Genomic DNA, 16,118 nt, shown 5'->3' on the forward strand with positions numbered 1-16,118 from the left:
TAGATACATATCATGATATTATTGCGATACTCCAAGACATATGGTATCGATTAAAATGCTAAATTGGGTTTAAAATGAATAGGCTTGGAGTTGGTGCTTGTAACCCAAGGACAATGGTGACACCAGAATAAAAATATTAATGATTCTGAAGCTGAACATACTGAATTATGGGGTGGATAAGACATATGCCTTTGGTGTGAGAGACCTGGGTTCGAATCCACTGTGAGACGCCAATGTGTCCCTGAGCAAGACACTTAACCCCTAGTTGCACCAGAGGCGTCTGACCTCTGACATATATCGCAATTGTAAGTCGCTTTGGATAAAAGCGTCAGCTAAAATTAATAAATGTAAAAATGAATTATTTTAGAGTGCAGAATATATATTTAAAGTGATGTCGGCCATTTTTTACTTGTAACATTAGACATTTGGCATCATCAGGACTAGGGTTGGGTATCGTTTGAATTTGAACGATTCTGATTCCGATTCCTTGTTTCAATTCCGGTTCCTAACGATTCTCGATTCCGATTCTTCTAAGAGGCAGGGTCAAAATAGTTTAGCTAACCTTGCTAACCAACGGCCTTTCTGAAGGAAATAATCCTTTCTGAAGGAAATACTCCTTCTGTCACAAATACTCCTTTTGTCACAAATTTTGCATTTTGCCGAGATTTCGTTATTTTTAGAAAAGTGAAGCCACACTTTGGACCGCCGACATAAGCTACTCATGTTTGACTCGCGCGGTTATGCCAACACTTCCGGTAGACGCTTCTTCGTTGGTGTTGTTCAGCGGTTTCTTCTTCCGCTCGGCGGACTGTGAATATTGAAACTAGGAATCGAAATTTTAACTTTTGAACGATTCCGGGAAAAACAAAAAGTTAGTCCCGATTCCAATCGATACTCGATTCTCGATACCCAACCCTAATCAGGACCCACAAATTGCATTATTATACATTATATATAGAAGTTTATTGTAGTATTTAAATTAAAAATCAGAAAATTTGAATTTTTTTTATTTTGGGGGGACTATCCACGACACATTGTCACTATCCACATTACGTGTTTTTGCATTTTTGTATTGCGATATATTGTGACACGATATATTGTTACACCCCTAGGACGCTTGGGAATGGCTTGGGAAAATGCCATGGCAATCTTGGAAACTAAGCTTGAGGAAAGTAGGTTTAAGTTTTGATCAATACGCCATTTCATGTTGCATGTGCTTATTGGGTAGTCAGACCACGAGGGTTGTAGTAGCAAACACACACAGAGATGATGGTGCTGAAGTTTTAAATGATCAAGGCTATCTTTGGTCGTAAGACTGATCCACTGATTAGGATCCACGACCACAGAGACCAATCGCCACGTTTTGTCTAGAACTGGAAAGTCATATAATGTGCACCAGCATAAAGAGAGCAAAGGATAAGAGCAGATAGGAGTGTGTTCGTAATAGTGGTGGGGGTTTGCAGAGTGTTGGGTGTCAGCAGAGAGATCACCTGTTCCTCTCGCACCTGCTTCGGCCCCTCACAGTTTTACAGCTTCAAACAGCCGTCACTGTCACCTTACCACTACATAGTATATCCTTATATACCGATGGAACAATATCCACGTCGATACAACAACAAAAAAAGCTTCATGTGGTCTGTTCCATCAGGGTCGCGTTGAATTCTCCGTTCACACTTCCACTGAAATCACTGAAACATTTGTGTGTCACTGAAGCTGAAGTTTGATACAACTGGAGGGTCACAATACCTAAACACCTTGTGATTGGTTCATCATCTGGGACTAGTCAACACAACCTGAATTAATCCATGGGCAACAGCAGAGACTTTGGTCAAAATGGCCCATTCGGTTTTCCTTACGAAAGCTGGACTGAGTGGTTTCCCAATAGCCTAACCTGAACTCAAGCGGATCAAAAAAACAAAACACAACCAATGGCACCAATATGCATATAAAACACATAATATAAGGCCGACACACTTGATCCCCCGGCTTCACGGACAATGCTTAAGATGAGTCCCAGACTAGCCAACACTGTTCTTGAAAAATGTCAGTGCGATTGTTTTGTCTCAAGATACAAACCAGTAATGCCACGTTAATAAAAAAACTCTGATGTCCTAATTAAACTAAGGCTTAATCCAAGACCTGTCTGTGAAACCAGGCCTATATGTACAAAATAAAACAAGCACGTCTTATTAAGTTCACAGTTCATCCGAAAATGAAAACTCAGTCGTGATTTTGGAAGAATGATGACATAAGAATTATTCCCTAAAAAAAAAAAGATGCAGTAACAGTGAATAACACCCTAACATCTCCTTTTGTGGTACAACATGAGGATGATGCATTTCATTTTCGGGCCAACTATCCCTTCGAGCACTGATGGAGTGTCCCATCATCCCCTGGTTTCACAGACAAGGCTCAGAAATGCATGTTTCAGCTGCATCAACTAACCTGCACCGACATAACTTAAAACATGACATTGTTTTTTCTCAACATTCACACCAGTAACGTTTATCAAAGCTAATTGAACTTAATCCTGGCTTAATCTAAGCCCTGTCTGTGAAACCAGACCCATGTGTCTAAACACAAAGTGAGCCACCCATCCTCTTATGAAAGCGCCTGTGATGCCCAGAAGTGCTGTCTAGGTAGGGCAGCTCACTAGATTGAGACACTACCATTGGCTTTTCTCATCAATAGACTCATTAGCTGACCTGCTAACAGGACTCAGTGGTTCCCCTGTTTAGCAGCTTAGAAATACAACAAACAATCAATCCAAAACAGGCCGATGACTATCGAGCGAGCAGGTCCAAAACACCAGCACATCTCGGGCCTCTTTGAAAGTGATAACGTTACACATCACTGCATCCCACCTGAGCTGTCCCGACTCGTTCTTGAATGGGTACACTTGACCGTTATGGTTTCATATTGTCGTTTAAAATGAGGTTACCTTGTAGAAGGCCCCGTTGGAGCCGCGCACCTCCACAGCCAACCCGTCCATGTTGGTCAGCGAGTCCCCACGACTGAGCCTTTCTTTAGGCGCTCCTAAAGCGAGCGAGTCCGGTACCACCCCCAGCTTCACGGGCCTCTCGCCGTTCTCCGGCCGCTTGTGTGTGTCCAGTGTTTCGGGTGAAAGAGGGGGGCAAAGGTGACGGGGGAGCACAGGAGCCACAGGAAGGGGTTCAGCTCCAACACCCTTTCCAGCGGGGCAAATCAACTCAATGACTGCTGGTTAAAGCGCGAGAGAAGCTCGCGGTGATACAGTTAGAAACGGATTGGATTGATGATGTCTGATGACGAGTGTTAGCACAACAGCTAGCGCAGCCGTTGATCAACGGTCACCGACGCCTTCTGGCACTTGAACTCACGGTTCCTTGCATATGATTTTCGTGAGAATCCTTTCTACTACGTCTGAAAACGCCGTTGATTGGGACGTTTGTTCTTTAATTAGACTGTAGTGCTGCTGTGCAGCTTCACCCTTCCCCTCCAACACACGCCGTCAGAGTGGAGCAGCAAGACTGTCTGTGAATGACCCCGAAATCCCCACCCATCTCCACTCTAGCCACGCCCATTGTAGAGTTTGTGCACGCGATTGGTATACTCAGCTGCCACTCACGCACAGTCGTGCACCGTGATTGGTGGAATTGTCGGGGGCCGGGCGACGCGGACCCAGTGTTCGCGCATCCTCGTTCGCCGGGTTTGTATTACTCTCATTATAGCCAGTTGTGTAGTTAGTTGCTATTTTTGGGTGGCTCTGGTTTTTGACTGATTCACAAAAACTGATATGTAGATGCAGGCCATGTAGGCTAAAGACCCCAGTTTAAAGCCTACCTCAGGGAAAATATGATAATGTTTGTTAAAAGTAACACTCAATGCAACCGCATGATAAATAACCATGAAATGTACTCATTTTAAAACACACTTTGATGCATTAGGCACAACCGATTGATTATATATGTCAAACAGTTAAAATACTCAGTGTATTTCTTTTTGAATCAGTACTCATTTAAAATATTATTGAAAATAGCCTATGATCATTTTTGTTGAACATGATTTGGGGCCTGTTATAACACCTTATGCAACCGCATGATAAATAATGCGTAATTGATACGCTGCTGAAAAAATAATTGAGATACTTTATGGCAACTTTAAAATACCATATGTAAGCAAATCCCTGCATAACAACTGAACTATATTCTTGCAATACTTTTTTTTAACTGATGTTGGATAGTGAAATCTTCATGACTGTTGCACATGTGGACTGATATAGCCTAGGAAACAAAAGTGCTTTTAAGGTTAACTAAAAAGTACATCAAATTGTCTGGGATAGGTCACTCAACAACACATGTATGTGAATTGATCCAGGATGTTGGTCGACTAATTGATGTGTGAGGAATGACATGTCAAACAGTTTGACCAAATGAGAGGGTGAGGAACTCAGGAGGGGGTTGACGGTGTAACAGCTGAAGACAGCAGATGTTGGAGGACATGTGTCACACGTCAGAGGATATATGAAGAGATCCAAGACACTGTAAAGGGATATAATGTAGATTTGGAAGTTATTGACATTTCTTCAGTGTCGCTTATCATTCTAATATAATGATTTGCAGATTTTTCTCACTGAGGCAGAGTTGTCATTTTGCATGACGCAAGCAAGCAAGCAAACTGTGATGACTAGCCAAAGAAAACAACACAAAGCTCCCCTTTTTATGAAAGGACTCTAAACACATGCAAATAGTGACATTAGATGGAGGGCAATGCACCATGCCATAATGTCCATATACTGTATGTCTGTTCTCACAAGGTTCTAAATAAAAGAAATATATTTTGACAAACATCAGTGTGATTGATTTTTGACTTCATTGTTGTATTATTTTAACATGTTTTATGTAGAATCATACATAAGTCATGCAACGTAACATACACAATCAGGAACTACTGATTGAATGTATTCAGAACTTCCAAATATTTTTTTTGGTTGTGACTAAATTAAATTTGCAATAATTAAAAAAAAAATAAATTAAATATATAAACAACAGAAAACAACTGTTTATTTGTTTAAGATTAGTGTTTATAAGTTTTTATTGATATTCATACTGTTTCACATTCTATTTCAAAAACAGTAGGTGGCATAAACTGCACAGTAAAGCTGTAGATCAGTATATTTTTGAAAATCCCATACACTGTAAAAAAAAAAAAAAAAAAAAAAAAAAATCAATTTTTTTTTACGCCCCGTGATGCTTTGCGCGGATTGTGGGGAGCAACCAAGTTAACTGTAAACTATCAGGGAAAGGTTCACAATGAATGTATTTTTTTAAAGATAACATTATTCTACTCTCCATTGAACCATTACAAAGACATTTAAAAGTGTAAAAGGATTAACAAATTACAACAGACCCCGAATAATCTCAAAAGCCTATTTTCGCAGCGATAGGCTGTTGCTTTAACCACAGATGTTCATTAGCTGGAACAGTGCGATCATTTCAAAGTGATTTATTATTAATATTTGATTTAAGCTACATGCTTTAAAAACACTGTTAAAGAGGATTAGAAGTGAAAACTAAAGGGGAGAAAGTTATATTTTAAAGCATCCGTGTGGAAACAAACAGACTTGAGTAGAAAAAAGAGACTGTTTCATTGAATTATTACCGTAAAATAAATCGGAAGGGAAGACCATAAATGTGCAGTTTGTTTTCCCTTTTCATATCTACTATAACAACGGAATTACAAAGGGAGCGGAAAGAGAAAATGTCAGGAATGAATGAATGCAGTAACTGAAAAGACCCGTCGCCATAGATCAATGTTACCATCACTTTATCATCCTGACGCCTAAAAATAGAACATGAAGGAAATTTAACAGCTCGTTCATTCAAACTAACGGATAATGAATATTTGTAGTGCAACCTTATTATTTGAAATGATTTGTGACAGTCTTTTTGAGTGGAACTTTCCCAAACCGGAAGTGCCTCCCATAATTTAAACCGCACTGGAGAAAAGGTGGATATTAGCCACTTTCCTGCGGAAGTGAACATATTGATATACATTTCAGCCCATCGTGTAAATGAATCCATAGCAAGCACATGCAGGTCTCACTCTCTGTTCTCAGCGCATTGCTCAACAAACTCTTATCTCAGCATGGCACATTGCTTGCCTTTACTTGTATCTTCCAGGAGGTGTCAGACATGAACTGTAAATCCTTAAAACCACTTTAAAAGTCGCTCTGATCCAGGGTCTTTGGTTTTTATTTTTTACTGTCTATGGTTTTTATGCAGCCTTCTCTATAATCCTGACTCCTGAGACACTTCTATCTTGTTTTTTTTTACTTATCACTGTCATTCAACATGATTAGTGTTTTTGTTAAAACAACTAGCATAGCACAGATTTTTAGAGATGTTGGACAAAATACATACACCACTACCATTCGAAAGTCTGGGGTCTTTGTTTTTTTTTCTGAAAGAAATAATTTGATACTTTTCTTTAGCAAGGCAAGGGCGCACAAAACTGATCAATAGGGACAGTAAAGACTTTTATATTAAGAAACGTATCATGGTTTCCTCAAAAAAATATGAAGAATATGTTTGTTAGTCAGAAATTCGCACATTAGAGTGATTTCTGAAGGATAACACTGAAGACGGGAGTAATGATCCTGAAAATACAGCTTTGATCACTGGAATAAATTACATTATAAAAAAACATCTTAAGCCATTTTTTTTACAGCATTTTCCTCAAATAAGTGCAGCCTTGGCGAGGATAAAGGGAGGATAGTTCACTTTGAAATTAATTTTTGGTATGTTTTATCTTACCTCAAGGGCATCCAAGATGTAGGTGTCTTTGTTTCCACAGTATTTTCAATTTTGAGATTTTTTAGGTCAAACCGTTCTTGTCTGTCAGTCATATAATAGAGGTCTATGGTCACCACCTCAAAGAGCATGCACAGAGAAGTCCAGATTAAACATGATTTAATGACTCGTAAATGTAAGTACACATTGATGGCCTAAGATACAAAACGAGCGGTTTGTGTGAGAAAACGAACAGTATTTATATCGTTTTTACCTCTTGTTACCACAGCCACAAATCGCCCTTGCCCTCAGATCACTTGGACGTGGCTGTGATTTACGATTGTACTTACATTTACGAGTTATTAAATCATGTTTAATCTGGACTTCTCTGTGCATGCTCTTTGAGGTGGTGACCATAGACCTCCATTATATGACTGACAGACAAGAACGGTTTGACCTAAAAAATATCAAAATTGAAAATACTGTGGAAACAAAGACCTACATCTTGGATGCCCTTGAGGTAAGATAAAACATATCAAAAATTAATTTCAAAGTGAACTATCCCTTTAAGAGACCTTCTTTAAAAACCCCAAATTTTGAACTTATAAAGCATTTTCAGCAATATAGAGACAATTGTATTCGAGTCTCCTCAGGCTGTAGGAGTCTAAACACTAGAGGTGTGTATTCCCCAGTGACAGTGATCCAGAAGACGTGCAAATGTCTCATACCAGTCATGTCTTAATGACATCACGACAGGTAATTAGTCAAATCTCAGCCTGATAAGACGTGTTCACGTCATGCCTTACAAAGACATCAACCCCTGATTAGCATCTGCACAAAACGACAGCTAAACATCTGCACAGCCTTTGGGAAGAGTCTGTACTCGCGATCCCCGGTGTGCCCTTTGACCCCAGCAGGGGCAGAAAAGAGATCGGCGAAGCTCTTGGCGAGCGTCATTGCAAAGAAAGAAGTAGAAAAGAGGGTCTAGGAGGGTGTTGAGGCTTGTGAGCCCATAGCAGATTCGATAGTAAAGGTAGAGGGAAACTTCCACTGAACATTGGTCTTTTTTATTCTCCGTAAGAAGCAGGGTGACAAATCTGTAGCCGACAACTAGATGATAAGGAGCAAAAATGACAATGAAGATGACGGTGATGACAACCAGGGTGGCGACGATCCTGCGGCGTTCGTGATCCGGGACAGACGGCGAGTTTCGTAGAGTCAACCCGATCCGGGCCGAGGTGTACCTGAACGTGAATAAGAGGAAAGAAAGGCCAGAAGGTTAAGAATGATACGGTTATGATTGTGTTAAAGTAACATTCCTTTCAAGAGACAGACGTTGTATCTGTGTTTGTCATCTTTGCGATGGCATTTTCCCGGTATGCTGATTCATGCTTGGGGCTGTGTGAAAAGTATGTGCTTAAGTTAAATAGTGAAACCTCATAGTAAAAATCTAAAATATAGTTTTAAAATATATAAGGGCTGTCAAATTGATTAATTGCATCTAACACCAAGTTTGTGTATATATTTTTATTGTGCTTTTTTCATTTTTTAAAAAAAATATTAGTTTTAGCACTTTTTTTTTCCATTTCAAGTTATTTGAGTTATTTCAGTTACTTATTTCAGTTTATTGCCATGGCAACATTTCTAATGTTCGTTTAGTTTATGGTTTTCAACTAATATGTTTTACTTTATTTAAGAGAAATGTTTTAATAGTTTTAGTTAACAATAAAAAATCTGAAAAGAGGTGTTTTCACTATTCACACTATTTAACTTAACATAGTTTTGGCAGTGTCATAAATTTTGTGCTTTGCAAAGACCAACTGCTTCAGTTTTTGTAGATTTAAAAAATAAGTTTCTATGATATATACATACTGGAAAACAATGATAAGCATTTAATTGAAAGGCTTTCATTGGTAAAAACCTTTCAATATATGCAAAGAGTCAGTAGGCTTGTTTGAGATGCGCCTCGCCTCGCCTGCAATGTAGTCGAGAGTAGGCGGCTGCAGTGAGGGGATGAGTGAAAAAAGCGCAATCAAGCCGGACAGATCTCGGTTCTCGCAGTGAATCAGACACCTGTGAGATCAAAGGCGGATATCGCGGGATTAACGGGATTCACGCTCGTGCACGTGTTGCTAATAAACTGGATGTGATTTAAGTTCTGTTGCTTTTATATAAAAATAAATATAATGTAAATAAAACCCAAAGTACTTGTTATTTAATTACATTCCAAATAGCCTATGGTTTATCAATCTTTAATACAGACGTGTTTTTATATAGCCTATTGTTTTAACAAAAATGAAATATAACCCATATGGCACTGTCAGAGAGTTTATTCACCCATATATGTATACACATAAAACATGATATCAGTTTTAAAATCAAACATTTTAAAAGAGAACAATTCATCTGTTGTTCTTTTATTTTTATTTTTATTTATTTTACTTTTTTATTAGAATGCAAGTTACAAACATAGCCTACCTACAAGCACCACAATTCGTGAAACAAATAGGCCTATTATACAGCGACAAATACATAAACATCAGAATAAAATTAATAATAAAATAAATAAATCAATCAAAATAAGCTTAGCTTAAATAGACAGACTTACAAACTTCATCATCTATAAAATGAGAGCTATTTTTCACTTGAACATTTTAGAGTAGGCCTAGTATATTTGAGTTACTGACTATAGCTTTCTTATTTTTAACCCGTTTAAGAGATTCACAATATAGCAGTTTCAATTTGAAAAAAATAAATAAATAAAACATGGCCTTGATTTGGAGAATTTAGCTTAATGAATATGGAATTTACCTTTATCACTGTTGTTTAAACCAATGAGCATTAAGCTGTGTCGTCAGCAAGTCGTTTCCCATCATGCTTTTGATCAGCGCAGTCGGTGGAGAGCAACTGCGCGCGACTGCAGAATCCGACCCTTCCGCCTTGCGCTCGCGAGAGTTTTTTGACATACGTCGGCATGACATCAGAGCCAGGCGGACCGTTCTCGGACACATTTCTAACCGGCATGCATCTCGCGCTGATCACCGGTGATCGATTCTGCGCAGAATTTGCTCATCTCAAACAAGCCTAATATTTACTAGCGTGGGAAAACACAGACAACTTCCGGCAGACTTAGATTTGCTCTGAAAGTTAGTCTGGCAAAGAGCTCATTCAAGCCCATTTCCAATCCGTCGAAATCACGGCAGCAATCAGAAACGTTGAGGCGGGCTTGACACGATGATGACAGCACTGGGATTTTGAAGCAGATTTTGTTGCCTACATTACAAAGCTGGATGCCGCCGTCGAAAATCACTCGTTCAAATCAGCTATCACGTCTGTTTTAAGCGATTTAAACGTTTCCTTTTTGTTAAAAACCGAGCAAAGAACAACACTCGGAGATGTTTCTCCGCCGCTCTGCATACGTCATCTCTTCTTCTTCTTTCTTCTTCTTTGAGCTTATTGGCGGACGTCATCTCTTTCATCGCTCTGATTGGTTTCAAGGTCTACCCGCGACGTCCGTTGGCAACGCCCCTCAGGAAACGATTTGTCTATGACGACCATAACTCAGTTACAACTGAGAATGGTCTGATTTTAACCAGGCTAAATATTTACAGTGCTGACCCTTCTTCTTCACAATCTCTTAAAGGGGAAATGAAGCAGTGAATCAAGTTTACATGATTTACAAGATGGATTTCCAATATAATCAACAATTATATGAAACATGTTGTTGACGAGACGGGAATATGACGGCAGACATCGCGAACAATGTTTCTATGTGCAGTTCGTCAACATTAGACGTCATCTTTTTGTCTAATAACTGTACCTAACATTAGTCGTTCGCGGTCAAAACACAGTTTGATGTCGCGATTTTCAATGCCCAGAGCCTATTAAACTTGAGCCAACCAACCCCGTGACGTCACCAGCAAAATGGCGGCGCCCTGGCGGCGAAAGATACAAAGTTTTTTTCTTCTAAATGTTTACATTTGTAATGTTTCTTATATAATTGTTTATTATATTGGAAATCCATCATGTAAATCATGTAAACTTTATTCACTGCTTCGATTTCCCCTTTAATTCACTCTGGCCACTTCACCTGCCTGATGGCGATCCATTCTTTCCTCATTGTGAGTAGATGATCACAATTTGAGGACTTCTGCTTGTCCACAAGTTCTCTTCGTGATTAAATACAGGGAGTTGCCCGACCACAGATCCAAAATTTCAATGTAATGATCTCCGAGCCATTTCAATATCATTATTGCTTTGTGACATTATGCATGAATCTTCACCAAATTGCTTCTGGATCATTGGGAGAAGTTGCTTTTGTGGAATTTTTGATACTAATCTTTATTACAATGATTTTGGGCAGAATTGTGAGAGAACCACTCCCTTGGATGAAAAGCAATCCCACACATTGGTGGTCTCAGGACTCGTAGTAGGGTTCACCTTTTCTTTTCCGAGTCAATTGATTTTACAGATGTCCCAAACAGCCAGAAGGGAAAATAACTCCTCAACAGTCTTCTGCTGTCCGATTCTTGTACTTCCTAGAGAATTGCACTCTGTACTTGGTATTTTTCTTGGAGAAGTGTCTTCTTCGCAGGCCTTGTGACACCAGGCCCTTGTCCAAAAGTCTTTCCCTCACTGTGCGGATGCACTCACTCACCTCCTCCTCCTCCCCCTCCTCCTCCTCACAATATTGAGCAGCTCCTGGTGCTTGCCGGACAGTCTGGGACGTCCTGAAGCCTTCTTCTCTGCACTTGAAGTTGTTGAACCTCTTTCATTCAGAATGATAGGGTGATTCACCTGACTAGTACTCGTTCACACTCTCCCATGTGCTGATGATTTGATAAGTGGTTTGGTTTGTTGTAAACATCAGAGACGTAGTTATGACACTGCATACTTATGAATAATAAATGTATAAATAAATAATCATCCAGAATTATAGCCACGTTAATAACGTTTCTAAGAAACCAAACCGTTTGTAAATCCGTCAAGATTTCAACGAAATAAGAGTATTTGTGTTCGTGCTGATCACTCATCTTACATCAGCTTGCCTGTGACAAGATGGCCGCCGGTGATGACAATAGAAACTCCACCGTAAGACATCTAGCCTTTATTGTGGATTTCTATGGGCTTTCCCGTGCCCTGACATGCATTATTGTCTTGCTTTTTGTTCACAAGGTTCAGTCCTTTCAATATAAAAGTCTTCTTTACTGACTGATTCACTCATAAAGTCTTTCGCCGCCATCTAAAGGTGAAATAATGTAACTTCTGTTTCTGTTCACGGTCAGGGTCTGCTTTTTCCAGCGGAAGGAAGGCTTTTAGTGAATTTATACTGTCATGAAAGTTGCCAGGATACATATATTTTTTAGCTTTAATATTTGTATTGTGTGGTAACTGTTAACCATTTAAAAATATATATTATTGTTTATGTAAATCACCTTGCAGGATCCATTTAAATACTCTCCTCCCATTCATTTTGCTTTTGAAATGGTCAGCCGCAAAAAAAATAACAGCTGTCCAAGCCTTGTCAGCATTGTTTCCTCCCTGAGTTTCTTTAGTAAAACCTGAAAGTCATTTTGTAACATCAAAACAGGGTTTTCGCTAGCGCAAGCTGTTAGTAAATCCGGCCCTCAATGCGTTTTTAAATAGATTATAAGATCTGGTAGGGCTGTAACGATTTTGGCTAAAATCATAATCACGATTAATCGAACAAGTCACCTCGATTACGATTATTGAACGATTATTTGAATTTTTTTTGCTTTCTCATATGTCACTGGCAAGTTTTTTTTTTCTAATGAAAGAGTGCATAATCTTTGAGATTCTAAACTAAGGAAACACACAGATAGCTTTTAATGCTTATTAAATATTAGTTATTTTTGTAAATAAAATAAATTATTGTAAATATTGCCATCTAAAAAGTAAAATATAACTTGTAGCTATAAAACTAAAAAACGAATCCTTTTCATATTGTAGGCTATCTGGATCCAATAAGAGCATTATTTCATTGACCCAGCAAAACATGTTGCGTTTCACTTACCCTAGTATAGAGCAGGGCATCAGGAACCCTAACGCAACTGTGGCGATTTTGAAGTACGCGTATCTGGTGCTAACAGGGTACTGCTCCAGACACAGCTCTCTCTGGGGCTCGAACACAGATGGGTACAGGCCAGTCAGGCAGAACAGAAATATCAGCGTCCACACAACTACACCAGAGAGGGCCGCCACACGCACTTTCCGTACGCCGCGGCTGCTAAGAGGATACACGATTGCTAGACAGCGGTCCAGGGCGATGAGGCAAAGGAAAATGACGCTGGCGTAGAGGTTAACGTAGAAAACGTAGCCCACTAGCTGGCACGTCACGGACCCGTAAGGCCAGCGGTGGTCTCCCTGCAGGTAAAGGATCCACAGAGGCAAGGTGAGGAGCTGGAGAAGATCGGAAAGCAGTAAGTTGAGGATGTAGACCAGCTGGCAGCCGCCTCCACCAGACCGGCCGAGCTGGTACAGGCCCCACAGGGACAGCAGGTTGATTGGGAGCCCGATAGAGAAGGCAAGGCTGTAGATGTAGGTCAGACCCAATCGGTCATTTTCCAGAGGGATTTGGCAGCTCCCATTGGTCAGGTCTGTGGAAAATAAGAGGAAAGAGTTGCTCAAATCGCAAGGGTAAATAGCTCAAATACAGTAGTCAACATTGGAAGTGGTCCAAATGAACGGGTATTGTTCAACATTCATGTATATTTTTGATGAAAGGTTTTGATCCACTTCAACTGTAGGTTAACAATATTGGACATTTTTGCCTTTTGTAAGAATCAGTATTGGTCGATATTGGATATTTAACTGTGCATGCATTTTTGCATTAAATTGAACTTTGTCATCATCTAACGTTCAATAATTAAAACATTTATTTTTGTTATTTATTTTTTAAATTAATTGATACTTGTATTCAGCAATTGAGAGACTTTTACAAATGGTTTCTATTGGTTAGGTTAGGTTTCCTGAAAAAAAAAAATGCATCAACTTTCCACAAAACTATGAAGCAGTGTTTTCAACATTGATAATAATAATAATAATGTTTCTTGAGCATCAAATCATCATATTAAAATGATTTCCTAAGGGTCATGTGACACTGAAGACTGGAGTAACGATGCTGAAAATACAGCGTTGATCACAGGAATAAATCACGTTATTTTAAATTGTAATTATTTTTAACAATTTTAATTATTTCACATTTTTATAAAATAAATACAACAAAAAGAATTCGATTTAATAATAATAATAAAACATTTTACCAACCCAAAGCTTTTGATCGGTATGTTGCGATGCTTAATGTAACTTAAAAACTTTATTTTAAATTTATTCAGAAAAAAAACAGTACCAATGTCAATCATTCATAACACGAAGAACGTATCATTCGGTGTATTGGCCAATATTGTGCATCTCTAGTTGTTTTTGTTGTGTTTATGTGCAGAGGAATGACAACTTACTCAGAATCATGGTTTCTATGGTTGTGACTTGTCCATGACATTTGAATCTTCAAACTCTTCATCAAACGTGTTGAACCAAACCTCTCCACTCCTCTGAGATTTTCCAGTCGCCTCTGAAAACGGTTAAGCAACCTTAGCAGAGCACAGAAACGTCACATGACATGGTTCCACTATAAATAATGTTTTTTATCAGTTAAAACATTACAAATATACAACAATCAACAGTTCCAGAATATGCATATAAATATCCTCACCTCGATTAGGTCTGGAGCGCGTCTTCTGCATGTCCAGCTCCATGTGCATGAACCTGTATGCGTGTGTATGAATTCGAGTGGAAAGTGTCCAACCAGGGGCTTGTCTGGCTTTTTGATCATTTCCCCAAGCAGGAAACCACTTCTACTGCTTTTGAGCAGCAACATCCTGAAGCCTTTCTCCTTCAGAACAAAAACACCCTCCTGCCTACAGGCCATTATGTGAGGCAGAGATATGAGAGAGTCCAGGCTGTTCTTTCAGACGGAAAGGCCACTGAGAGACAAGCTGTAACACCCTTACATTCGTTTCCATGTCCCCTGTGACACCCCTCTACCCCACGTTTACTGGACACTGTTTTGATTGGTGTACCGACACAATGTAAAAAGCAAACAATAGATGTTTTACCAGCCAATGTACATTTGAGAACAAAGTTATCCTGTGGTGGCAATTTCGGAAAACTGAGAAACTGAGGATTTACTGGAATTTTTTATGCACAATCATCTCTAGGATTTACAGAGAACGGGCCAAAAAAGAGGAAAAATCCAGCGAGCGACAGTTCTGTGGGAGAATAGGCCTTGTTGATGCCAGAGGTCAGAGGAGAATAATTGGTTCAAGCTGATAGAAAGGGCAACAGTAACTCAAATAAGCAACCGAGACCTGGAGAAGATCATCTCTGAACACAGAAGAGCGTCTCTGAACACAGAAGAGCATCTCTGAACACAGAAGATCGTCTCTGAACACAGAAGAGCGTCTCTGAACACAGAAGAGCGTCTCTGAACACAGAAGATCGTCTCTGAACACAGAAGAGCATCTCTGAACACAGAAGAGCGTCTCTGAACACAGAAGAGCGTCTCTGAACACAGAAGATCGTCTCTGAACACAGAAGAGCATCTCTGAACACAGAAGAGCGTCTCTGAACACAGAAGATCATCTCTAAACACAGAAGATCATCTCTGAACACAGAAGAGCGTCTCTGAACACAGAAGAGCGTCTCTGAACACAGAAGAGCGTCTCTGAACACAGAAGAGCGTCTCTGAACACAGAAGATCATCTCTGAACACAGAAGAGCGTCTCTGAACACAGAAGATCATCTCTGAACACAGAAGAGCGTCTCTGAACACAGAAGATCGTCTCTGAACACAGAAGAGCATCTATGAAAACAGAAGAGCGTCTCTGAACACAGAAGATCGTCTCTGAACACAGAAGATCATCTCTAAACACAGAAGATCGTCTCTGAACACACAACACTTCAAACCTTGACTCAGACGAGCCACACACCGGTGACACTCCTGTCCACTCAGAAACCGAGGCTACGGTTTCACAATAGAAGATTGGAAAAACGTTGCCTGGTCTGACAATTTTACCTATTTCTGCTACGACATTCAGATTGCCGGGTCAGAATTTGGTGTAAACAACATGAAACTAGAAACTAATGTACTAACTGCGTACAGGAAAGTGTCTGGCGAGTGTATATAAAATTATGCTTAAATTGTATTCATTTAAATATGACCAATTTTTAAACATGGCTGTTTGTGTGGTGTGCTATAACGACTGTGTATTCTGCAGATGTGAACATGTGGTAAATGAATGAGAGCAGGAAAGAATTCATGACCTGAGA

At 39.5% G+C, this 16,118-nt stretch overlaps 2 protein-coding genes across 4 annotated transcripts in view; both read right to left on the minus strand.

The window, feature by feature from the left end:
* The window catches only part of fxr2 (FMR1 autosomal homolog 2), a 33,993-nt gene extending 30,478 nt beyond the window's left edge, over positions 1 to 3,515 (minus strand). For both annotated transcript variants that reach the window (XM_039659448.2, XM_039659447.2), the window contains exon 1: positions 2,942 to 3,515. In XM_039659448.2, coding sequence (XP_039515382.2) covers positions 2,942 to 2,992 — 51 coding nt within the window. In that variant the 5' untranslated portion in view covers positions 2,993 to 3,515. The remainder of the gene's footprint in view (positions 1 to 2,941) is intronic.
* Positions 3,516 to 7,373: 3,858 nt separating this feature from the next.
* On the minus strand, positions 7,374 to 15,849 carry LOC120469508 (putative G protein-coupled receptor 132). Of its 2 annotated transcripts, none has more exons than XM_039658538.2 (4): positions 14,503 to 15,849; positions 14,249 to 14,361; positions 12,805 to 13,387; positions 7,374 to 8,014 (listed from the first exon to the last, which is right to left on the minus strand). In XM_039658538.2, exons 2-4 carry the CDS (start codon positions 14,256 to 14,258, stop codon positions 7,618 to 7,620), a joined length of 990 nt encoding a protein of 329 aa, XP_039514472.1. In that variant the 5' UTR covers positions 14,259 to 14,361; positions 14,503 to 15,849; the 3' UTR covers positions 7,374 to 7,617. The 2 variants fall into 2 exon arrangements, with proteins under 2 accessions (XP_039514472.1, XP_039514471.1); XM_039658537.2 differs by having other exon boundaries at positions 14,249 to 14,380; positions 14,503 to 14,588.
* Between the last annotated feature and the right edge of the window lie 269 nt (positions 15,850 to 16,118).

This window comes from Pimephales promelas, chromosome 1 (genome assembly GCF_988280905.1).
Source record: "Pimephales promelas chromosome 1, fPimPro1.hap1.1, whole genome shotgun sequence".
Lineage (NCBI taxonomy): Eukaryota > Metazoa > Chordata > Actinopteri > Cypriniformes > Leuciscidae > Pimephales > Pimephales promelas.

Excerpts from the sequence above, each read along its gene's own strand:
- LOC120469508 (XM_039658538.2), bottom strand. Across the intron at positions 8,015-12,804 it reads ATGCCCTGCTCTATACTAGG|GTACACCTCGGCCCGGATCG; the intron begins GTAAGTGAAACG and ends ATTCACGTTCAG.